The 26,392-nt window shown below is 43.8% G+C and overlaps 1 protein-coding gene across 1 annotated transcript in view; it reads right to left on the reverse strand.

Annotated features, from left to right (window-relative positions):
• Positions 1-26,392, reverse strand: part of LOC124278282 (sodium-dependent serotonin transporter-like) — a 58,682-nt gene that overhangs the window by 15,357 nt on the left and 16,933 nt on the right. The window contains exon 3 of the mRNA XM_046714007.1: positions 2,871-3,123. Coding sequence (XP_046569963.1) covers positions 2,871-3,123 — 253 coding nt within the window. The remainder of the gene's footprint in view (positions 1-2,870; positions 3,124-26,392) is intronic.

The raw sequence follows: 26,392 nt of genomic DNA on the forward strand, positions 1-26,392 counted from the left end.
AATATACCATAGTAACAAGGTAAATAGGACAAGATGGTCAACGCGTGTTGACACTTTTAGAACAACCAACCTTTGTCCGGGTCTACTTTGAAACACGAAGCTATTTCTGTTGTTCATTATACTCTGTGTGAATTACGATAGCGTTTGTAAAGAATGAGATTGTATTCATTCATACATTGTTTGGTGGCAAATTTTATATCAATATCTACCGGACTTATTCTGGCATAAAATAGGACAGAACATCACTTGTAACATAACAAGGTTATTAGACTTCGTTGTAAACTATTGTTATCCTCAGTTCTAAAACTTAAAAATATACCTTTTGGGAAATACCTGACATGGTAATGAAATATCAGTGGGATCAAGATTTAAAAGAACAACTTCAATTTATAATTTTGTCTGATAGGTTCAGACATGACGTGTCAAGACGTCATCTCACACCTTCCTACCCAGAGTTCTTTGCGGTCAACCATGTACCTCTGCCATAATCCATTCAACGAACTGTATATATCTTTATCAATTTCATTTTTAGAAATCTACACATTAAGATGAACTTATTTGCTTTCAGTTAGTGAATCGTGAAAGATGTTATTGGCATATATTTCGTTTGTCATAATGGTTTTAAGGTAGCCTGGCAAACAGAGGCGGTGCGGATAGGCATCAATCTCATTTCGATGTGAGCAGATATATTGGCACTACAATCCACAAGCACATTCTAGGGAAACACCTCAACACCAGAATAGCAAGTCGTCATGTAACCCTCAGAGATAATAATAATAATAATAATAATGTGTCCATTTATATAGCGCCAAACTCCACACTAGGTATGCTCATAGCGCTAACAATCAAGGCCATTATTACCCCGGATAACCCAAGCTGCCTGTTAGGCGCTAGAAGGTTATAGTCATATGACTTTTTTCCACCGGGTACCCATTTTCCTGCTGGGTGAACAGAGACGATTTTGAACAAACTCACTTGCCTAAGGTGAGACCACATGTGTCACATGTGCTTCGTTGTGGGGCAGGACTAAAGTCCTAGAAACTCTCAGGAGTCAAGCTGCCAAACACGGTCACCCATCCAAGGATTCTCCGAGCTCGACGCTGCTTAACTTCACCGATTTGTGACCTGAGCTTTAAGCACAGGACCACGCGCCACCACAAGTGGAGATCCTCCACACCAGAGTAGCATGTCGTCATGTAACCCTCGATCCTCCACCCACACCATGTAACCCTCGGAGCCACACCAGAGTAGCAAGTTGTCATGTAACCCTCGGAGATCCTCCACACCAGAGTAGCAGGTTGTCATGTAACCCTCGGAGATCCTCCACACCAGAGTAGCATGTCGTCATGTAACCCTCGGAGATCCTCCACACCAGCAGTAGTCATGTAACCCTCGTCCTCCATCGTCATGTAACCCTCGGAGATCCTCCACACCAGAGTAGCAAGTTGTCATGTAACCCTCGGAGATCCTCCACACCAGAGTAGCAAGTCGTCATGTAACCCTCGGAGATCCTCCACACCAGAGTAGGAGGTCGTCATGTAACCCTCGGAGATCCTCCACACCAGAGTAGCAGGTTGTCATGTAAACCTCGGAGATCCTCCACACCAGAGTAGCATGTCGTCATGTAACCCTCGGAGAACCTCCACACCAGAGTAGCATGTCGTCATGTAACCCTCGGAGATCCTCCACACCAGAGTAGCAAGTCGTCATGTAACCCTCGGAGATCCTCCACACCAGAATAGCAAGTCGTCATGTAACCCTCGGAGATCCTCCACACCAGAATAGCAAGTCGTCATGTAACCCTCGGAGATCCTCCACACCAGAGCAGCAAGTCGTCATGTAAACCTCGGAGATCCTCCACACCACAGCAGCAAGTCGTCATGTAAACCTCGGAGATCGGAGATCCTCCACCTTGGAGATCATTCACAGCAGCAAGTCGTCATGTAAACCCTCGGAGATCCTCCACACCACAGCAGCAAGTCGTCATGTAACCCTCGGAGATCCTCCACACCAGAGCAGCAAGTCGTCATGTAAACCTCGGAGATCCTCCACACCACAGCAGCAAGTCGTCATGTAAACCTCGGAGATCCTCCACACCACAGCAAGTCACGTAATAGATCACACCACAGCAGTCGTCATGTAACCCTCGGAGATCCTCCACACCACAGCAGCAAGTCGTCATGTAAACCTCTCTTCAACACCACAGAGATCCACGTCCTTTGGAGATCCTCCACCCACAGCAGCAAGTCGTCACGTAAACCTCGGAGCTCCAACCACAGCAGCAAGTCGTCATGTAAACCTCCTCCACACCACAGAGATCCATCCCTCCCACCACACCACAGCAGCAAGTCGCCACGTAAACCTCGGAGATCGCCACCACCACAGTAACACGTCGTCACTTGAAGCTCGGAGATCCCAAAACCCAGGGGCGGATACAGCTTTTTGAGGAGGGGAGTGGAGCGTGAACGATTTGTATAATGCTTCATGTATGTATGCATGCGATGAAGTAGTTATGCTGAATTTTGGTCGCAGATGATGTAATGATAACACAGATAAACATAAACGCAAAAAACTTATTTCATAAGGAATTAGGGAGAAAGAGGTGGCGGGTAGGGGGCGCACCCACCCTCTCAAACCCAATTGTTCATGACCTTATCCCTGTCCTGCCCCGTGGACCATGGATTATTTCGGAACATAAAAAAAAATCTATGTCTTAAATGAATTGTCGTTATATAATTCAATCATTGAATGGTTGTTACAAATGGTTAAGCACGTTTCCACATTATTAAACAAACACTTTTGTTCGACTTTTGTTGACTTTGAAGGTGAGGCATCGCTGGAGCAAGTAATACATATATGAGAAAACCTACTCAAAAAATTCTGTTGACGCAGCGCTTGCCCAATCATCAGACTTGAGGGCACACAAAGAAGCATTGGTGCTGTTGCAGGCGATGATGCGGTCGTTGAAGGTGGTACAGTTGGGCGTGTTCCACGTGTTGTTGCAGCTCAACCACGGAACTTCTGACCGGAAGGAATAGAAGAAGAAGTACACCGCCCACGCTATTATGGTGTTGTAGTACCAGGATACAAAGAAGGCGATGACACAGATTGACAGCCCGATACCTGCAGTCATAAAGTACAAATTGTCAATAAAATACCTGCAGTCATAATTAAAGGAAAACTTGTTAACAAAATAATATATGTGTCTTTCTAATGGATAAAAGGACTTTCACCGGTGAACACTCAATAGCGTATACTTCAAAGGTTTGAAGCGAGTAATCAAATATTTTGTACTTCACTTTACGATAGTATCACTACATCTACAACCAGTATATATGTACCACCGACCAGTAGATGTGTACCACCGACCAGGAGCTATGTACCATCGACCAGGAGCTATGTACCAGCGACCAGTAGATGTGTACCAGCGACCAGGAGCTATCTACCAGCGACTAGTAGATATGTTCCAGCGACCAGTAGATGTGTACCACCGACCAGGAGCTATGTACCAGCGACCAGGAGCTATGTTCCAGCGACCAGTAGATGTGTACCAGCGACCAGGAGCTATGTTCCAGCGACCAATAGATGTGTACCAGCGATCAGGAGATATGTACCAGCGATCAGGAGCTATGTACCAGCGACCAGTAGATATGTACCAACGACCAGTAGATGTGTACCAAAGACAAGTAGATGTGTACCACACACAAGTAGATGTGTACCAAAGACAAGTAGATGTGTACAAGTGACCAGGAGCTATGTACCAGCGACCAATAGATGTGTACCAGCGACCAGTAGATGTGTATCAAACACAAGTAGATGTGTACCAAAGACAAGTAAATGTGTACCAGCGACCAGTAGATGTGTACAAGTGAGCAGTAGATATGTACCAGCCACCAGTAGATATGTACCAGGCACCAGTGGATGTGTACGAGCCTCCAGTAGATGTGCACCAAAGACAAGTAGATGTGTACCAAAGACAAGTAGATGTCTACCAAAGACAAGTAGATGTGTACCAAAGACAAGTAGATGTGTACCAAAGACAAGTAGATGTGTACCAAACAGGATGTGTACCAAATAGATGTGTACAAGCGACCAGTAGATATGTACCAAAGACAAGTAAATGTGTACCAAAGACAAGTAGATGTGTACCAAAGACAAGTAGATGTGTACCAAAGACAAGTAGATGTGTACCAAAGACAAGTAGATGTGTACCAAAGACAAGTAGATGTGTACCAGCGACCAGTAGATATGTACCAGTCACCAGTACAAGTTTACCAGCCTCCAGTAGATGTGTACCAAACACAAGTAGATGTGTACCGGCGACTACGAGACATATACCAACCACCAGTAGTTGTGTATAAGTGACCAGTAGATATGTACCAGCCACCAGTAGATGTGTACCAGCCACCAGTAGATATGCACCAGCCTCCAGTAGATATGTACCATCCACCAGTAGATGTGTACCATCCACCAGTAGATATGTACCATCCACCAATAGATGTGTACCAGCCACCAGTAGATGTGTACCATCCACCAATAGATGACTAAGAGACATAAACCAGCGACCAGTAGATATGTTCCAGCGACCAGTAGATGTGTACCAGCGATCAGGAGATATGTACCAGCGATCAGGAGCTATGTACCAGCGACCAGGAGCTATGTACCAGCGACCAGTAGATATGTACCAACGACCAGTAGATATGTTCCAGCGACCAGTAGATGTGTACCACCGACCAGGAGCTATGTACCAGCGACCAGGAGCATGTTCTAGCGACCAGTAGATGTGTACCAGCGACCAGGAGCTATGTTCCAGCGACCAATAGATGTGTACCAGCGATCAGGAGATATGTACCAGCGATCAGGAGCTATGTACCAGCGACCAGGAGCTATGTACCAGCGACCAGTAGATATGTACCAACGACCAGTAGATGTGTACCAAAGACAAGTAGATGTGTACCACACACAAGTAGATGTGTACCAAAGACAAGTAGATGTGTACAAGTGACCAGGAGCTATGTACCAGCGACCAATAGATGTGTACCAGCGACCAGTAGATGTGTATCAAACACAAGTAGATGTGTACCAAAGACAAGTAAATGTGTACCAGCGACCAGTAGATGTGTACAAGTGAGCAGTAGATATGTACCAGCCACCAGTGGATGTGTACCAAAGACCAGTGCCTCCAGTAGATGTGCACCAAAGACAAGTAGATGTGTACCAAAGACAAGTAGATGTCTACCAAAGACAAGTAGATGTGTACCAAAGACAAGTAGATGTGTACCAAAGACAAGTAGATGTGTACCAAAGACAAGTAGATGTGTACCAAACAGGTAGATGTGTACCAGCGACCAGTAGATATGTACCAAAGACAAGTAAATGTGTACCAAAGACAAGTAGATGTGTACCAAAGACAAGTAGATGTGTACCAAAGCCAAGTACATGTGTACCAAAGACAAGTAGATGTGTACCAAAGACAAGTAGATGTGTACCAGCGACCAGTAGATATGTACCAGTCACCAGTACAAGTTTACCAGCCTCCAGTAGATGTGTACCAAACACAAGTAGATGTGTACCGGCGACTACGAGACATATACCAACCACCAGTAGTTGTGTATAAGTGACCAGTAGATATGTACCAGCCACCAGTAGATGTGTACCAGCCACCAGTAGATATGCACCAGCCTCCAGTAGATATGTACCATCCACCAGTAGATGTGTACCATCCACCAGTAGATATGTACCATCCACCAATAGATGTGTACCAGCCACCAGTAGATGTGTACCATCCACCAATAGATGACTAAGAGACATAAACCAGCGACCAGTAGATATGTTCCAGCGACCAGTAGATGTGTACCAGCGATCAGATATGTAGCAGCATGTGTACCAGCGACCAGTAGATATGTACCAACGACCAGTAGATGTGTACCAAAGACAAGTAGATGTGTACCACACACAAGTAGATGTGTACCAAAGACAAGTAGATGTGTACAAGTGACCAGGAGCTATGTACCAGCGACCAATAGATGTGTACCAGCGACCAGTAGATGTGTATCAAACACAAATAGATGTGTACCAAAGACAAGTAGATGTGTACTAGCGACCAGTAGATGTGTACAAGTGAGCAGTAGATATGTACCAGGCACCAGTAGATGTGTACCAGCCACCAGTAGATGTGTACCAAAGACAAGTAGATGTGTACCAAAGACAAGTAGATGCGTACCAAAGACACAAGTAGATGTGTACCAAAGACAAGTAGATGTGTACCAGCCACCAGTAGATATGCACCAAAGACAAGTAGATGTGTACCAAAGACACGTAGATGTGTACCAAAGACAAGTAGATGTGTACCAACCAGACAAGTAGATGTGTACCAGTGACCAGTAGATGTGTACCAAAGACAAGTAGATGTGTACCACACACAAGTAGATGTGTACCAAAGACAAGTAGATGTGTACAAGTGACCAGGAGCTATGTACCAGCGACCAATAGATGTGTACCAGCGACAAGTAGATGTGTATCAAACACAAGTAGATGTGTACCAAAGAGAAGTAAATGTGTACTAGCGACCAGTAGATGTGTACAAGTGAGATAGTAGATATGTACCAGCCACCAGTAGATATGTACCAGGCACCAGTGGATGTGTACCAGCCACCAGTAGATGTGCACCAAAGACAAGTAAATGTGTACCAAAGACAAGTAGATGTGTACCAGCCACCAGTAGATATGCACCAAAGACAAGTAGATGTGTACCAAAGGCAAGTAGATGTGTACCAAAGACAAGTAGATGTGTACCAAAGACAAGAAGATGTGTACCAAAGACAAGTAGATGTGTACCAGCGACCAGTAGATATGTTCCAGCGACCAGTAGATGTGTACCAGCGATCAGGAGATATGTACCAGCGATCAGGAGCTATGTACCAGCGACCAGGAGCTATGTACCAGCGACCAGTAGATATGTACCAACGACCAATAGATGTGTACCAGCGACCAGTAGATGTGTACCAAACACAAGTAGATGTGTACCAGAGACCAGTAGATATGTACCATCCACCAGGAGCTATGTACCAGCGACCAATAGATGTGTACCAGTAGATGTGTATCAAACACAAGTAGATGTGTACCAAAGACAAGTAAATGTGTACCAGCGACCAGTAGATGTGTACAAGTGAGCAGTAGATATGTACCAGCCACCAGTAGATATGTACCAGGCACCAGTGGATGTGTACGAGCCTCCAGTAGATGTGCACCAAAGACAAGTAGATGTGTACCAAAGACAAGTAGATGTGTACCAAAGACAAGTAGATGTGTACCAAAGACAAGTAGATGTGTACCAAAGACAAGTAGATGTGTACCAAAGACAAGTACATGTGTACCAAAGACAAGTAGATGTGTACCAAAGACAAGTAGATGTGTACCAAAGACAAGTAGATGTGTACCAGCGACCAGTAGATATGTACCAGTCACCAGTACAAGTTTACCAGCCTCCAGTAGATGTGTACCAAACACAAGTAGATGTGTACCGGCGACTACGAGACATATACCAACCACCAGTAGTTGTGTATAAGTGACCAGTAGATATGGACCAGCCACCAGTAGATGAGTACCAGCCACCAGTAGATTTGTACCAGCCACCAGTAGATGTGTACCATCCACCAATAGATGTGTACCAGCCTCCAGTAGATATGTACCAGCCACCAGTAGATATGTGTCAGCGATTAAGAGACATAAACTAGCGACCTGTAGATGTGTACCAGCCACCGTCAGATATGTGCCATCCAGTAGTAGATATGTTACATCCACCAGTAGATATGTACCAACGACCAGTAGATATGTACCATCTACCATTAGATATTTCACCAGCGACTAAGAGACATATACTACCCACCAGTTGATATGTACAACCCACCAGTTGATCTGTACCAGTGACCAGTAGATATGTACCAGTGACCAATGGATGTGTATACGCGAACAGTATGTATGTACCAGGGAACAGTAGATATGTACCAGCCATCAGTATATCTGTACCAGGGAACAATATATATGTACCAGGGAACAGCAGATATGTACCAGGAAACAGTATATGTGTACCAGCAGCCAGTAGATGTGTATCAGCGACCAATAGATCAGTACCAGTGACCACCACTAGATGTGTACCATAGATCGGTAGATGTGTCCCATCCACCAGTAGATATGCACTAGCGAACAGTAGATATGTACCAGTGTCCAGTTGATGTGTACCAGCCACCAGTAGATGTGTACCAGCCACCAGTAGATGTGTATCAGCGACCAATAGATCAGTACCAGCCACCACTAGATGTGCACCAGTAAAATGTACCAGTGACCACCACTAGATGTGTACCATAGACCGGTAGATGTGTCCCATCCACAAATTGATATGCACTAGCGAACAGTAGATATGTACCAGCCACCAGTAGATGTGTACCAGCCACCAGTAGATGTGTACCAGTGTCCAGTAGATGTGTACCAGTCACCAGTAGATATGTACCATCCACCAGTAGATGTGTACCAGCCACCAGTACATGTGTACCAGCCACAAGTAGATGTGTACCAGCCACCAATAGATGTGTACCAGTCTCAAGTAAATGTGTACCAGCCAGCAGTAGATGTGTACCAGTGTCCAGTAGATGTGTACCAGCCACCAGTAGATGTGTACCAGCAACCAGTAGATATGTACCATCCACCAGTAGATGTGTACCAGTCACCAGTAGATGTGTACCATCTACCAGTAGATGTGTACCAGCCTCCAGTAGATGTGTACCATCCACCAGTAGATGTGTACCAGCCTCCAGTAGATGTGTACCATCCACCAGAAGATGTGTACCAGCCACCATCAGATATGTACCATCTACTAGTAGATATGTACCATCCACCATCAGATATGTACCATCTACTAGTAGATATGTACCATCCATCAGTAGAGATGTACCAGCGACCAGTAGATATGTACCATCCACCATTAGATATGTGCCAGCGACTAAGAGACATATACTACCCACCAGTAGATCTGTACCACCGACCAGTAGGTATGTACCAGTGACAAGTGGATGTGTATACGCGACCAGTAGATATGTACCAGCAACCAGTATATATGTACCAGCCATTAGTATATATGTACCAGTGACCACCACTAGATGTGTACCATAGACCGGTAGATGTGTACCATCCACCAGTAGATATGCACTAGCGAACAGTGAATGTGTACCAGTCACCAGTAGATATGTACCAACGATTGGTTCTCACTGGTTATAACAGCTAAAGTATACGTAACCATGTATACGTGGCGTATTTGCCAGGGTGTACGAACCGTACACCCCCGTCAAATCTGCCACGTGACACACTACACGGGTTGTACGAATGACCTTGACCTTAGATGGAATGTGGCTGCATAACGGCTGATCGCTTCGAAATTTTAGAGTTGGCGTTTTCAGTTATGACTATAAAGAGAGTACTAAAAATGTTGACATAATTTCGTATTTGTTTCTTTCAATAAATATCTCCAAACAATAAAATGTTTCTGTATTTCATTTGTCGTTTAACAAAACCTCAAATTCGATCATTTTTATCATAAACAAAGCCATCATTGCGAAAAGTTTTGGGTCTCATTCTGCCGAAGGTTGAATGTTGTTGTTTAAAGGTAAGCTAAATTAAAAGATATTAAGGGTAATAAATTCGTCACACAGTTTTGTGAAAGGGTGTACGGGACTGTGAGACCCTTTTAAATTCCGTATTTCCTGAGGCGCAGCCGGAAGTGTAAGACCCTTGTGAATTTACAAGGTCCTTACAGTCCCGTACACCCTTTCAAAACACCGTGTAACTAATAATGTACCGGTGACCAGACCATATGTGCCGGTGACAAATTGATGTGTACTAGCCACCAGTAAAGCGTTTTCAGTTATGAGTATAAAGAGAGTACTCAAATTGTTGCCACAGTTTCTTAATTGTTTCTTTCAATAAATATATCCAAACAATAAAATGTTTCTGTATTTCATTTGTCGTTTAACAAAACCTCAAATTCGATCATTTTTATCATAAACAAAGCCATCATAGGGAAACGTTTTGGGTCTCATTCTGCCGAAGGTTGAATGTTGTTGTTTAAAGGTAAGCTAAATTAAAAGATATTAAGGGTATTAAATTCGTCACACGGTGTTTTGAAAGGGTGTACGGGAATGTAAGACCCTTTTAAATTCCGTATTTCCTGAGGCGCAGCCGGAACTGTAAAACCCTTGTGAATTACATCAGTTACACCAATGACCAGTAGATATGTACCAATTAAACGTAGATATGTATCAGCGACCAATCGATATATACCATCGGATAGGAGATATGTACCAGTCACCAGTTGATACGTACGACCGACCAGGAGCTTTGTACGACCGACAAGTAGATATGTACCACCGACCATGAGCTTTGTACGACCGACAGGTAGATATGTACCAGCGACCAGGATAAGAATACCGCCAGTGGATATGTACTAGCGACTGGTAGAGTTGTACCAGCAACCGGTAGCATTGTACCATTCACCAGTATATCTGTACCATCGGCCACTGGATATATACCAGCGACTATAAGGTATGTACCAGCGACTATTAGGGATGTACCAGTGACTATTTGGTGTGTACCAGCGAGTATTAGGTTTGTACCAGCGACTGGTAGAGTTGTACCAGAGACCGGTAGCTTTGTACCATTCACAAGTATATCTGTACCATCGGCCACTGGATATATACCAGCGACTATTAGGTATGTACCAGCGACTATTAGGTATGTACCAGCGACTATTAGGTGTGTACCAGCGACTATTAAAAATATACCAGCGACTATTAGGTATGTACCAGCGACCATTAGGTATGTACCAGCGACTATTCGGTATGTACCAGCGACAATTAGGTGTGTACTAGCGACTATTAAGTATATACCAGCGACTATTAGGTATGAACCAGCGACTATTAGGTGTGTACCAGCAACTATAAGGTTTGTACCAGTGACTATCATGTATGTACCAACGATTATAAGGTGTGTACCACCGACTATTATGTATGTACCAGCGACTATTAGGATTGTACCAGCGACTATTAGGTTTGTACCAGCGACTATCATGTATGTACCACTGACTGAGTTTGGTTTTACGCCGCTTTTAGCAATATTCCAGCAACATCACGGCGGGTGTATGTACCAGCGACTATTAGGTGTGTACCAGCGACTATTAGGTATGTACCAGTGACTATTAGGGATGTACCACCGACTATTAGGTATGAACCAGCGACTATTAGGTATATACCAGCGACTATTAGGTTTGTACCAGCGACTATACATACATTCATACATACATACATACATACAAATATTTGTAAAGCGCTTTTTATCAATCTAATTGCTCAAAAGCGCTATCTGAGTCCACTTTATCCATGTGCAGAGGTGAATAGGTGCGTCTTGAGTCCACTTTTAAAATTTGACAGTTCTGTTTCGGAACGAAGGATGGATGGTAAATTGTTCCAGAGGAAGGGTCCTGCTCTAGAGAAAGACCTGTCCCCATATGACTTAGTTCTAGTTTGTGGTATTTCAAGGATAGACTGGTCCCTTGAGCGGAGTGATCTAGTTGGGTGATATGGTGTAAGGAGATCCGAGAGGTATTTTGGAGCTAGACCGTTTAGACACTTGAAAACAAGGAGCAGGATTTTGTAGTCGATTCTGAAGCGAATTGGAAGCCAATGTAGGGTTTTGAGGGCAGGAGAGATGTGTTCAGTCCTTTTAATTTGACAGATCAATCGTGCGGCTGAATTTTGTGCCTTCTGTAGCCTGTAGAGGACTTGTTTTGGCACACCAGACAGCAAAGAGTTACAATAATCCAAGCGGGATGTTACATATGCTTGAACTAGAGCTTGTGCAGATTTCACATCCAAGTATCGACGGATCAAACCAATGTTGCGCAGATGGAAATAACATTGGCGACAGACATTGCGAACATGGGGTTCCATGCTGAGGGCAGAGTCAAAGATTACACCAAGATTGCGAACATGTGGCCGCATTTTTATTGCAGATTCACCGATGCAAAACTGTGGAAGCAGAAGTTTTTCTGTAGTCGAAGAGGGTGGAACACAATGAGCTCAGTTTTATCATCATTTAATTTAAGATATTTCGATGACATCCAACTCTTGATACAATCAACACATTCTTCTACTCTTGAAAAGGAGAACTTGGTTGCAGATGCGTCAGATGGCTTGAAGGATAAGTAGACTTGCGTGTTATCAGCATAGAGGTGCATACTTAAGTTGTAGGACCTTACAATATCACCGAAGGAAGATGTGTAGCATGTGAAAGTAGGGGCCTAGGACGGAGCCCTGAGGCACTCCAAACTTCAAGTACGTTGCCTCTGACCTTTCACCCTGGATGACAACTGCCTGCCTCCGGTTTGTTAAGTAGGAGACAAACCACCTTAATGCAAGATCTTTGACATTGAACCTGTTTTCAAGGGTAGAGAGTAGCACAGAATGGTCAACAGTGTCAAAAGCAGCTGAGAGATCCAGCAATACAAGAATGGCCGCTCCATCGGTGTCTATGCCTCTTAGGATGTCGTTCTGAACCTTCAGCAACGCAGTTTCCGTACTGTGGAAGGATCGGTAGGCAGATTGGCACTCTTCATAGAAGCTGTTTCTGCTCATATGGTCTCTGAATTGAGAAGCAACAATGCGCTCAATCAGCTTAGAAATGAATGTCAAATTGGATATTGGTCTGTAGTGTTTTAACAATTCGTGATCGAGATTCTTCTTCTTTATGAGGGGAGTGATAATTGCTGTCTTCAGTTGATCAGGCATTACACCTTGGCTTAGCGAACTGTTGGTGATATACGTCCAGATAGGAAGAAGAGATTGAATGGTTTGTTTCAAGAGCCACGTTGGTAATGGGTCAAGCAAACATGATTTCGCTGGACATTTGGAGACAAGTTTGGACATTTCATCTTCCGTCACAGATCTAAACGAGGACAAAGGAAGGGAGTTCGTGATTACTGGAACTTTCGCGGCATCATGGTGATATTTGAAGGATTGGCGTATGATGTTGATCTTGTCAGTGAAGAAGCCCGAAAACCGATTAGCCAGTTCATCAATAGATGTGTGAGATGGGAGAACAAGAGAGTTCCGTTTAAACAACAAGCTGTTGGCAATTCTGAACACTTCCTTCTGTCCAGTAGCTGTATTAATGGCATCTTTATAGAAGTCTGATTTTGCAGCCTCAATCAGTGATGCTAATGCATTACACTGTTCACTATGCATCTGTTTGTGGATGGTCAATTTTGTTCTCCTATACTGACGTTCAAGCTTCCGCCTCTGTCTCTTTGCAGCACGGATGTTATCATTATACCATGGAGACTCATGGATGGGACAGTGATGGGTACAGGTTTTACATGACAGGTGCATGTTGGTCTGCTAGCTATCGGACCGAGTGAATTTTTCCATTTCCGTACATGTCAACATTCATCTTCAGAAACAGACATGCCTTGGAGCAGTGAATCGTACATGTCCACGTCAGAAACCGACATGCCTGTTGATATATGCTGTCTTCACCGAGAGACTTAATGTCAACGTTTTTCCATTTCCGGTACGTGACAACATTCCTCGATCTTTCTTGACTCTGATGTTCACAGTAAAGATAATACATGTGTGGTCCGACTTGACTGAGTGATCAAAGGTCATGTGTTTTATGTCCAGTTCCTGCTCACGGACGATCACCAGATCCAGAATATGGCCCCTAGAATGGGTTGGTTCACTGACAACTTGTATGAGACCATGGGTATCCAGGATATAGAGCAGACGTTTTGCGTTAGCATCTTCAGGATTGTCAATGTGAAAATTGAAATCCCTTCAGGATTGTCAATGTGAAAACTGAAATCACACTAACAGTTTTCCATTAACTGTGTTCAGTGTATCCAAAAGTGCCGAGAAATCATCAAAGAATATGTTTCCAGAATTTGGTGGCCTGTAAAGCACTATAAAATTTACACACTGATTTTCAGTTACGAACTGAATCGGTAGAAACTCGAATGAATCAAAGTGTCTAACATCAGTCAGACGACGCATTTTTAATCTATCATCATACACAACACCCACGCCGCCACCTCGCCTGTTAGATCGGGGTACGTGAGTAAGTTTGTATCCATCTGGAACAAGTTTGTTAATTGGCAAGGCATCAGTTTCATCACTTTTAACCAGGTTTCTGTAATTGCCAAAACATTTTATTTACTATCCACAATAAGATCATGAATTGTTCGTGCTTTGTCATTTAAAGGTTCACATGTCTTTATAGATCTGGCATTTAACAGTCCAATGTTAAGATTGTAATTCTTGTATGTCGAGAGAATATCCGTAGAAATTGAAGAATTCCATTTATTTTGTGCTCCTCTGGAACCACGGCGTGTGTTCTTAACTCTACAAATACTAAGACTTCTCAAGGTATAAAGTGTTTCAGGTGGAATTTTACCTCTGGAAACTTTGTTTTCATTCTTAAGAAATGACGAACAATATGTCAGAAGAGATCCAAAAAATATCAAAATAAACAGCCTGATTGAAAACTCCATGCTTCAGTTGTGGTCAGATGTAGATCAATCAGTGAGTCAGCAATGATGTAACCATCAACACTCAGCAGAACAAAGGACTGTCCCCATACACTGTCACGCTCTATTGCCATGTATGTACCAGTGACTATTAGGCGTGTACCAGCGACTATAAGGAGTGTACCAGTGACTATTAGGTGTGTACCAGCGACTATTAGATATATACCAGCGACTATTATGTATATACCAGCGACTATTAGGTATCTACCAGTGACTATTAGGTATGTACCAGCGACTATTAGGTATGTACCAGTGACTATTACGTGTGTACCACCGACTATTAGGTATGTACCAGCGACTATTAGGTATGTACAAGTTTCTATTAGGTGTGTACCAGCGACTTTTAGGGATGTACCAGTGACTCTTAGGTGTGCACCAGCGACTATTAGGGATGAACCAGTGACTATTAGGTATGTACCAGCGACTATTATGTATGTACCAGCGACTATTTGGTGTGTATCAGCGACTATTAGGGATGTACCAGCGACTATTAGGTATGTGTACCAGCGACTATTAGGTGTGTACCAGCGACTATTAGGTGTGTACCAGCGACTATTATGTATGTACCAGCGACTATTAGGTGTGTACCAGCGACTATTAGGGATGTACCAGCGACTATTAGGTGTGTACCAGCGACTATTAGGTGAGTACCAGCGACTATTATGTATGTACCAGCGACTATTAGGTGTGTACCAGCGCCTTTTGGGGATGTACCAGTGACTATTAGGTGTGTACCAGCGCCGTTTGGGGATGTACCAGTGACTATTTGGTTTGCACCAGTGACTATAAGGTGTGTATCCGCGACTATTAGTTATGTACCAGCGACTATTAGGTTTATACCAGCGACTATTAGCGACTATTAGGTTTGTACCAGCGACTATTAGGTGTACCAGCGACTACCAGCAGACTTTTAGGTATATACCAGCGACTATTAGGGATGTACCAGTGACTATTAGGTGAGTACCAGCAACGATTAGGTTTGTCCCAGCGACTAATAGGTGTGTACCAGCGACTATTATGTATGTACCAGCGACTATTTGGTGTGTACCAGTGACTATAAGGTGTATATCAGCGACTATTAGGTGTGTACCAGCGACTATTTGGTGTGTACCAGTGACTATTAGGTGTGTACCAGAGACTATTAGGATGTACCAGCGATTATTAGGTATGTACCAACGACTATTAGGTTTGTACCAGCGACTATTATGTATGTACCAGCGACTATTAGGTATGTACCAGCGACTATTAGGGATGTACCAGTGACTATTAGGTGTGTACCAGCGACTATTAGGTGTGTACCAGCGACTATTATGTATGTACCAGCGACTATTATGATTGTACAGCGACGATTATGAGGTTTAGTACCAGCGAGTATTATGTATGTACCAGCGACTATTAGGTGTGTACCAGCGACTATTAGGTGTACCAGTGACTATCAGCGACTATTAGGTATGTACCAGCGACTATTAGGTATGTACCAGCGACTATTAGGTGTGTACCCAGCGACTATTAGGTATGTACCAGCGACTATTAGGTGTGTACCACCAGCGAATATTAGGTTATGTACCAGCGACTATTAGGTGTGTACCAGCGCGACTATTAGCGACTATGTACCAGCGACTATTAGGTATGTACCAGCGACTATTAGGTGTGTACCAGCGACTATTAGGTGTACCAGCGATGTGTACCAGCGACTATTAGGTGTGTACCAGCGACTATTAGGTATGTACCAGCGACTATTAGGTGTACCAGTACCAGCGGTGTGTACCAGCGACTATTAGGTGTGTACCAGCGACTATTAGGTGTGTACCAGCGACTATTATGTATGTACCAGTGACTATTAGGTGTGTACCAGCGACTATTAGGTTTGTACCAGCGACTATTAGGTGTGTACCAGCGACTATTAGGTATGTACCAGCGACTATTAGGTGTGTACCAGCGACTATTAGGTATGTACCAGCGACTATTAGGGTATGTACCAGCGACTATTAGGTGTTACCAGCGACTGTGTACCAGCGACTATTAGGTATGTACCAGCGACTATTAGGTGTGTACCAGCGACTATTAGGATTGTACCAGCGACTATTAGGTGTGTACCAGCGACTATTAGGTGTGTACCAGCGACTATTAGGTGTGTACCAGCGACTATTAGGTGTGTACCAGCGACTATTAGGTGTGTATCAGCGACTATTAGGTGTGTACCAGCGACTATTAGGTGTATGTACCAGCGACTATTAGGTTTGTACCAGCGACTATTAGTTATGTACCAGCGACTATTAGGTGTACCAGCGACTATTAGGTTTGTACAGCGACTATTAGGTATGTACCAGCGACTATTAGGTATGTACCAGCGACCAGCGACTATTAGGTGTGTACCAGCGACTATTAGGTATGTACCAGCGACTATTAGGTGTGTACCAGCGACTATTAGGTGTGTACCAGCGACTATTAGGTGTGTATCAGCGACTATTAGTGTATGTACCAGCGACTATTAGGTGTGTATCAGCGACTATTAGGTATGTACCAGCGACTATTAGGGATTAGCGACTATTAGATGTACAGTGACTATTTAGTGTGTACCAGCGACTATTAGGTGTGTACCAGCGACTATTAGGTATGTACCAGCGACTATTACCAGGACTGTGTACCAGCGACTATTAGGGATGTACCAGCGACTATTAGGTGTGTACCAGCGACTATTAGGTATTAATGTACCAGCGACTATTAGGTGTGTATGCGACTATTAGGTGTGTACCAGCGACTATTAGGTATGTACCAGCGACTATTAGGTGTGTACCAGCGACTATTAGGTGTGTACCAGCGACTATTAGGTGTGTACCAGCGACTATTACTATTGTGTATCAGCGACTATTAGGTGTGTACCAGCGACTATTAGGTGTGTACCAGCGACTATTATTAGGTATGTACCAGCGACTATTAGGTATGTACCAGCGACTATTAGGTGTGGTACCAGCGACTATTAGGTATGTACCAGCGACTATTAGGTATGTACCAGCGACTATTAGGTATGTACCAGCGACTATTAGCGACCAGCGACTTAGGTATGTACCAGCGACTATTAGGTGTGTACCAGCGACTATTAGGTGTGTACCAGCGACTATTAGGTGTGTACCAGCGACTATTAGGTATGTACCAGCGACTATTAGGTATGTACCAGCGACTATTAGGTGTGTACCAGCGACTATTAGGTATGTACCAGCGACTATTATGTATGTACCAGCGACTATTAGGTGTGTACCAGCGACTATTAGGTGTGTACCAGCGACTATTAGGTGTGTACCAGCGACTATTAGGTGTGTACCAGCGACTATTAGGTTTGTACCAGCGACTATTATGTATTAGGTGTGTACCAGCCAGCGACTATTAGGATGGTACCAGCGACTATTAGGTGTGTACCAGCGACTATTAGGTGTGTACCAGCGACTATTAGGTATGTACCAGCGACTATTAGGTATGTACCAGCGACTATTAGGTGTGTACCAGCGACTATTAGGTATGTACCAGCGACTATTAGGTGTGTACCAGCAGACTATTAGGTGTGTACCAGCGACTATTAGGTATGTACCAGCGACTATTAGGTGTGTACCAGCGACTATTAGGTGTGTACCAGCGACTATTAGGTATGTACCAGCGACTATTAGGTGTGTACCAGCGACTATTAGGTATGTACCAGCGACTATTAGGTGTGTACCAGCGACTATTAGGTATGTACCAGCGACTATTAGGTGTGTACCAGCGACTATTAGGTATGTACCAGCGACTATTAGCGACTATTATGTACCAGCGACCATTACTATTAGGTGTACCAGCGACTATTAGGTGTGTACCAGCGACTATTAGGTGTGTACCAGCGACTATTAGGTGTGTACCAGCGACTATTAGGTGTGTACCAGCGACTATTAGGTATGTACCAGCGACTATTAGGTATGTACCAGCGACTATTAGGTATGTACCAGCGACTATTAGGTGTGTACCAGCGACTATTAGGTATGTACCAGCGACTATTAGGTGTGTACCAGCGACTATTAGGTGTGTACCAGCGACTATTAGGTGTGTACCAGCGACTATTAGGTGTGTACCAGCGACTATTAGGTATGTACCAGCGACTATTAGGTGTGTACCAGCGACTATTAGGTTTGTACCAGCGACTATTAGGTGTGTACCAGCGACTATTAGGTATGTACCAGCGACTATTAGGTGTGTACCAGCGACTATTAGGTGTGTACCAGCGACTATTAGGTATGTACCAGCGACTATTATGTATGTACCAGCGACTATTAGGTGTGTACCAGCGACTATTAGGTGTGTACCAGCGACTATTAGGTGTGTACCAGCGACTATTAGGTGTGTACCAGCGACTATTAGGTATGTACCAGCGACTATTAGGTGTGTACCAGCGACTATTAGGTATGTACCAGCGACTATTAGGTGTGTACCAGCGACTATTAGGTGTGTACCAGCGACTATTAGGTGTGTGTACCAGCGACTATTAGGTGTGTACCAGCGACTATTAGGTATGTACCAGCGACTATTAGGTGTGTACCAGCGACTATTAGGTGTGTACCAGCGACTATTAGGTATGTACCAGCGACTATTAGGTATGTTACTATTACCAGCGACTATTAGGTGTGTACCAGCGACTATTAGGTGTGTACCACCAGCGACTATTAGGTATGTACCAGCGACTATTAGGTGTGTACCAGCGACTATTAGGTATGTACCAGCGACTATTAGGTATGTACCAGCGACTATTAGGTGTGTACCAGCGACTATTAGGTATGTACCAGCGACTATTTAGGTGTGTACCAGCGACTATTAGGTATGTACCAGCGACTATTTGGTGTGTACCAGCGACTATTAGGTGTGTACCAGCGACTGTTAGGTGTGTACCAGCGACCATTACTATTATGTATGTACCAGCGACTATTAGGTTTGTACCAGCGACTATTAGGTGTGTACCAGCGACTATTAGGTGTGTACCAGCGACTATTATTAGCGACTATTATTAGTATGTACCAGCGACTATTAGGTGTGTACCAGCGACTATTAGGTATGTACCAGCGACTATTAGGTGTGTACCAGCGACTATTAGGTATGTACCAGCGACTATTAGGTGTGTACCAGCGACTATTAGGTTTGTACCAGCGACTATTAGGTGTGTACCAGCGACTATTAGGTGTACCAGCGACTATTAGGTATGTACCAGCGACTATTAGGTGTACCAGCGACCTATTGTACCAGCGACTGTTAGGTGTGTACCAGCGACTATTAGGTATGTACCAGCGACTATTAGGTGTGTACCAGCGACTATTAGGTGTGTACCAGCGACTATTAGATGTGTACCAGCGACTATTAGGTGTACCAGCGACTATTAGGTGTGTACCAGCGACTATTAGGTATGTACCAGCGACTATTAGGTGTGTACCAGCGACTATTAGGTGTGTACCAGCGACTATTAGGTATGTACCAGCGACTATTAGGTATGTACCAGCGACTATTAGGTGTGTACCAGCGACTATTATGTATGTACCAGCGACTATTAGGTACCAGCGACTATTAGGTGTGTACCAGCGACTATTAGGTATGTATCAGCGACTATTAGGTGTGTACCAGCGACTATTAGGTGTGTACCAGCGACTATTAGGTATGTACCAGCGACTATTAGGTGTGTACCAGCGACTATTAGGTGTGTACCAGCGACTATTAGGTATGTACCAGCGACTATTAGGTGTGTACCAGCGACTATTAGGTATGTACCAGCGACTATTAGGTGTGTACCAGCGACTATTAGCGACTAGGTTAGCGACTATATGTACCAGCGACTATTAGGTGTGTACCAGCGACTATTAGGTGTGTACCAGCGACTATTAGGTGTGTACCAGCGACTATTAGGTTTGTACCAGCGACTATTTAGGCGACTATACCAGCGACTATTAGGTATGTACCAGCGACTATTACCAGTATGTACCAGCGACTATTAGGTATGTACCAGCGACTATTAGGTGTGTACCAGCGACTATTAGGTGTGTACCAGCGACTATTAGGTGTGTACCAGCGACTATTAGGTGTGTACCAGCGACTATTAGGTTTGTACCAGCGACTATTAGATGTGTACCAGCGACTATTAGGTGTACCAGCGACTATTAGGGATGTGTACCAGCGACTATTAGGTGTGTACCAGCGACTATTAGGTGTGTACCAGCGACTATTAGGTATGTACCAGCGACTATTAGGTGTGTACCAGCGACTATTACCAGCGACTGTGTATTATTAGGTGTGTACCAGCGACTATTAGGTGTGTACCAGCGACTATTAGGTGTGTACCAGCGACTATTAGGTGTGTACCAGCGACTATTAAGTGCGACTATTAGGTTGTGTACCAGCGACTATTAGGTTTGTACCAGCGACTATTAGGTGTGTACCAGCGACTATTAGGTGTGTACCAGCGACTATTAGGTGTGTACCAGCGACTATTAGGTGTGTACCAGCGACTATTAGGTGTGTACCAGCGACTATTATGTATGTACCAGCGACTATTAGGTGTGTACCAGCGACTATTAGGTGTGTACCAGCGACTATTATTAGCGACTATTAGGTGTGTACCAGCGACTATTAGTGTGTACCAGCGACTATTACTATTGGTGTACCAGCGACTATTAGGTGTGTACCAGCGACTATTAGGTGTGTACCAGCGACTATTAGGTGTGTATACCAGCGACTATTAGGTGTGTACCAGCGACTATTAGTTATGTACCAGCGACTATTAGGTATATACCAGCGACTATTAGGGATGTACCAGCGACTATTAGGTGTGTACCAGCGACTATTAGGTTTGTACCAGCGACTATTAGGTATGTACCAGCGACTATTAGGTATGTACCAGCGACTATTAGGTGTACCAGCGACTATTAGGTATATACCAGCGACTATTAGGTGTGTACCAGCGACTATTAGGTGTGTACCAGCGACTATTAGGTATGTACCAGCGACTATTAGGTGTGTACCAGCGACTATTAGGTTGTACCAGCGACTAGTAGGTGTGTACCAGCGACTATTATGTATGTACCAGCGACTATTCGGTGTGTATCAGCGACTATTAGGTATGTACCAGCGACTATTAGGTGTGTACCAGCGACTATTAGGTTGTGTACCAGCGACTATCATGTATGTACCAGCGACTATTAGGTGTGTACCAGCGACTATTAGGTATGTACCAGCGACTATTATGGTATGTACCAGCGACTATTAGGTGTGTACCAGCGACTATTAGGTATGTACCAGTGACTATTTGGTGTGTACCAGCGACTATTAGGTGTGTACCAGCGACTATTATGTGTGTACCAGCGACTATTAGGTGTGTACCAGCGACTATTAGGTATGTACCAGCGACTATTAGGTGTGTACCAGCGACTATTAGGTATGTACCAGCGACTATTAGGTGTGTACCAGCGACTATTAGGTGTACCAGCGACGATTAGATATACCAGCGACTATTAGGTGTGTACCAGCGACTATTAGGTGTGTACCAGCGACTATTAGGTATATACCAGCGACTATTAGGTGTGTACCAGCGACTATTAGGTATGTACCAGCGACTATTAGGTGTGTACCAGCGACTAATAGGTGTATACCAACGACTATCATGTAGGTACCAACGACTCTAAGGCGTGTACCAGCGACTATTATGTATGTACCAGCGATTATTAGGTGTGTACCAGCGCCTTTTACGGATGTGCCAGTGACTGCTTGGTGTGTACCAGTGACTATTAGATGTGTACCAGCGACTATTAGGTGTGTACCAGCGACTATTAGTTATGTACCAGTGACTATTTGGTATATACCAGCGACTATTAGGGATGTACCAGTGACCATTAGGTGTGTAACAGCGACTATTAGTTATGTACCAGCGACTATTAGGTATGTACCAGCGACTATTAGGTGTGTACCAGCGACTATTAGGTATATACCAGCGACTATTAAGTATGTACCAGCGACTATTAGGATTGTACCAGCGACTATTAGGTGTGTACCAGCGACTATTAGGTTTGTACCAGCGACTATTAGGTGTGTACCAGCGACTGTTAGGTTTGTACCAGGGACCATCGTGTATGTACCAACGACTATACGGTTTGTATCAGCGACTATTAGTTATGTACCAGCAACTATTAGGTATCTACCAGCGACTATTAGGATTGTACCAGCGACTATTTGGATTGTACCAGCGACTATTTGGTGTGTACCAGCGACTATTAGGTTTGTTCCAGCGACTGTTAGGTTTGTACCAGGGACTATCATGTATGTACCAACGACTATACGGTGTGTATCAGCGACTATTATGTATGTACCAGCGAATATTTGGTGTGTATCAGCGACTATTAGGGATGTACCCGCGCCTATTACCAGTGACTATTTGGTGTGTACCAGTGACTGTATACTAGTAGTGAGCTATTAGGTGTGTACCAGCGACTATTAGGTATGTACCAGCGACTATTAGGGGTTTAGTGTGTACCAGCGACTATTAGGTGTGTACCAGCGACTATTTGGTGTGTATCAGCGACTATTAGGTATGTACCAGCGACTATTAGGTGTGTACCAGCGACTATTAGGTGTGTACCAGCGACTATTAGGTGTGTATCAGCGACTATTAGGTATGTACCAGCGACTATTTGGTGTGTACCAGTGACTATTAGGTGTGTACCAGCGACTATTAGGGATTTACCAGCGACTATTAGGTATGTACCAGAGACTATTATTTGTGTACCAGCGACTATTAGGTATGTACCAGCGATTAGCAGATATGTATCAGTTGCTTTCAGATGTGTACAAGCGTTTAGCAGATATGTATCAGTTGCTTTCAGATGTGTACAAGCGTGCATATCTGAGGCTTTACGTCTTAACCACGAGGCTACTCTATAAAAGAGACTCTTGGCCATGTGGAAGAACGTTTACAAGAAAATGACGAACCCGACAGTTATGGGCCCTCAGACAAAAGCATTAAGAACAGGAGATATTAATTTCCTATTTGGGGTGAGGTTAGGTAGACTTTCATAATATGTGGTGTGTGAGGTGAGGCGAGGTGGGGTGAGGTTAGATGGAGTAGGAGGGGTTAGAGAGGTGGGATGAGGTTAGATGCAGTGGGTGGGGTTAGTGAGGTGGGGCGAGGTGGGGGTGAGGTTAGGTGGAGTGGGATGGGGTTTGTGAGGTGGGATGAGGTTAGGTGGAGTGGAAAGGGGTTTGTGAGGTGAGGTGATGTCATGTCGACCATGTCTTATTCTCATCTATTTTTGTAATCATTTGCTCAGTTTCTACATTCAAATTTCGGGCTAGTGAATTATTTTGTGCGCTAGTAACTTTCAGGCATAGCTAACCCGACTGGCTGGCAAAATTTCGAAACTAGTTCGCTCACTATGTACAAGTGTAAGTAGTACTGTTGATAAAATTGATATTCAGAAGCATTATAATGACTCTAAGATTAGGGTTAGAAACAGAAACGTTTCAGCGTAGGTGGGTATGATCGGAAAGAGGGTAAAAAAATCCGGCCTTTCGGAAACGCACTATCTACTACACCACGAAGCCGGTTCGACGTAACACTGGCATTCGTGTTGATCAACTTTGATTGATGATCTGATTGAATCTAGGATTTGAACCCACTGCCAATGGATCCTAAAGCGGCTAATCGATGGAACAATAGCTGACAGATCAATACGGTCTGTGTTTTTGACTTGGATGTGTTTGTGACGTGTCACCAACGGGTAGGATGATAATTTTGTTAACTGGTATCTCACTATGTGTTAGTAATTCATAAATACATGCTTATGCTACAGTTGAAGTCGTCTAGAAGATTATTAATTTTGTGGAAATGATATTTGATTAAAATGTGTACCCATCTCCTTTGTGTCTGAAATCTAAACAATGAGAGACTCTGTAATGACTCTGTCATTGATTTCCTTGTGACAAAAGAAAGATTATGCTCGAAGTTAGTCTTGTTATTAAGAAGATAGCATCAATGAATAACGTTGTTATTTGTTTATCTAGATATAGTTATTATTTCATACAATTAGTCAATATTATTACATTCAGCTGAATTTCATCAGCTGGAGCATTACTGCCGAAGGTTACCAAGGTCATCCCAGAAATGCACCTATGGGTTCATAGCCAGGAGGTCTGTTAAGGACAATAAATCTCCAAGAAGTACATATTCTAAGGCCAGGCCAACGGGTGTTCAGCTGATACCATTACGGTAGAATATTCGACATAAATAAAGAAATCAAATCGCGTGTCATGCATGAGGCGATTGTTCTGTTGAGACGAGGAAACACCGTAAATAACGCAAAGCAATGTAACAAAATATCAGTTACATCAACTATAACAACTATTAACGTTTCAAAGTAAGCAAAGTTAAGTCGCCATTATTCTTGTAGGTCAGCGACGTCGTTACGTCGTCGGCCATCTTGTTTACTGTGGCGCCGAAGTTGATGCGCATTTACAGCCGGAGTTGCGTAACAGATTTGCGCCGCTCATAAATATTCATTGATCTTTAATTAGAATGGCGATTTAACGACGACAACAACGTCGGTCCTTATCATCAAGCCTCGCCTGGCATTGAGTGCTTGATATTTTGACACAACTGATTCGTCTATTACTCACGGATGCTTAAAGCACAGCTACGTCGGCCGCGATGTTGCCGTCTGGTCTGTAGCTCGTTCTTATTGAGCTCCCAGGACAGGGTAAAACTTGACCAGTCTAATCCATTAAAGCTGGACAATGGGGTCAGACATTTGAGAAAAACAGACCCTGAACTTTTTATCAGGTGATAAGTTCAGTTAATCTGTCTAAATAACGTTGTCATCTCGATAAAAGCCAGAGGTAGTTATCCTGGGTGTAATTTAAGGTTGATATACGTTTGACAGACTTTACATTAGACTTTGTTGATCAGGAAGAAGATACTGTAACCTCGCGGCTCTTCCTGCCATGTCTAAACTCTTCTGTCCATCGCCTAGCTGTGACATGGGAAGGAGTGAGTGAGCTTAGTTTTACGCCGCTTTTAGCAATATTCCAGCAATATCACGGCGGGGGACACCAGAAATGGGTTTCACACATTGTACCCATGTGGGGAACCGAACGCGGGTCTTCGGTGTGACAAGCGAACGCTTTAACCACCAGGCTATCCCCTTAATGTATTTATATATATCATGGATGGATTTTGATCTTACGCCCTTTTTCTGCAAGCACATGATCATTACAGGTTCCTTAGGTTTGTCCATATTCCAGAGGTGACAGAACCATTGTCACAGCGAAACAATCTGGCAGTTTTGTGGATATATCTTAATACCATCGTGTATTGTCCATAACAATGGATTTCTCTGTTACACAATCTCTTCTATGTGTGGCTCAGACCTCAACAGCCAGCCTTGTCATGTATTATGTGTGCATGAAGTCATGAGCATACGTATCAAAGTATGAAACAAAACTGGTAGGTGGATAAATAGAGGATATTATATGAGTGCCCATGTCATACTATGTTTACGACACGAATGCCTTAATGTTGGATATACCGATATTTAGGCACGAGAGTCGTAAACATACGAAGGTGAAAATATCGGGGTTCGTATTTTCATACGATGCCCTAGGGCAAAATATCACTTTGTCATGGTGATGTGACGTCATGAACAATGCAACGACGTCACGTTTCTTCTATGACGTTGCGTTCTACATGCGGCGACGGCGGGTATCCAGCATATGTTT

The sequence above is a fragment of the Haliotis rubra genome, unplaced genomic scaffold (genome assembly GCF_003918875.1).
Source record: "Haliotis rubra isolate DU_JTF1 unplaced genomic scaffold, ASM391887v1 Scf234, whole genome shotgun sequence".
In the NCBI taxonomy this organism is placed as follows: Eukaryota; Metazoa; Mollusca; class Gastropoda; order Lepetellida; family Haliotidae; genus Haliotis; species Haliotis rubra.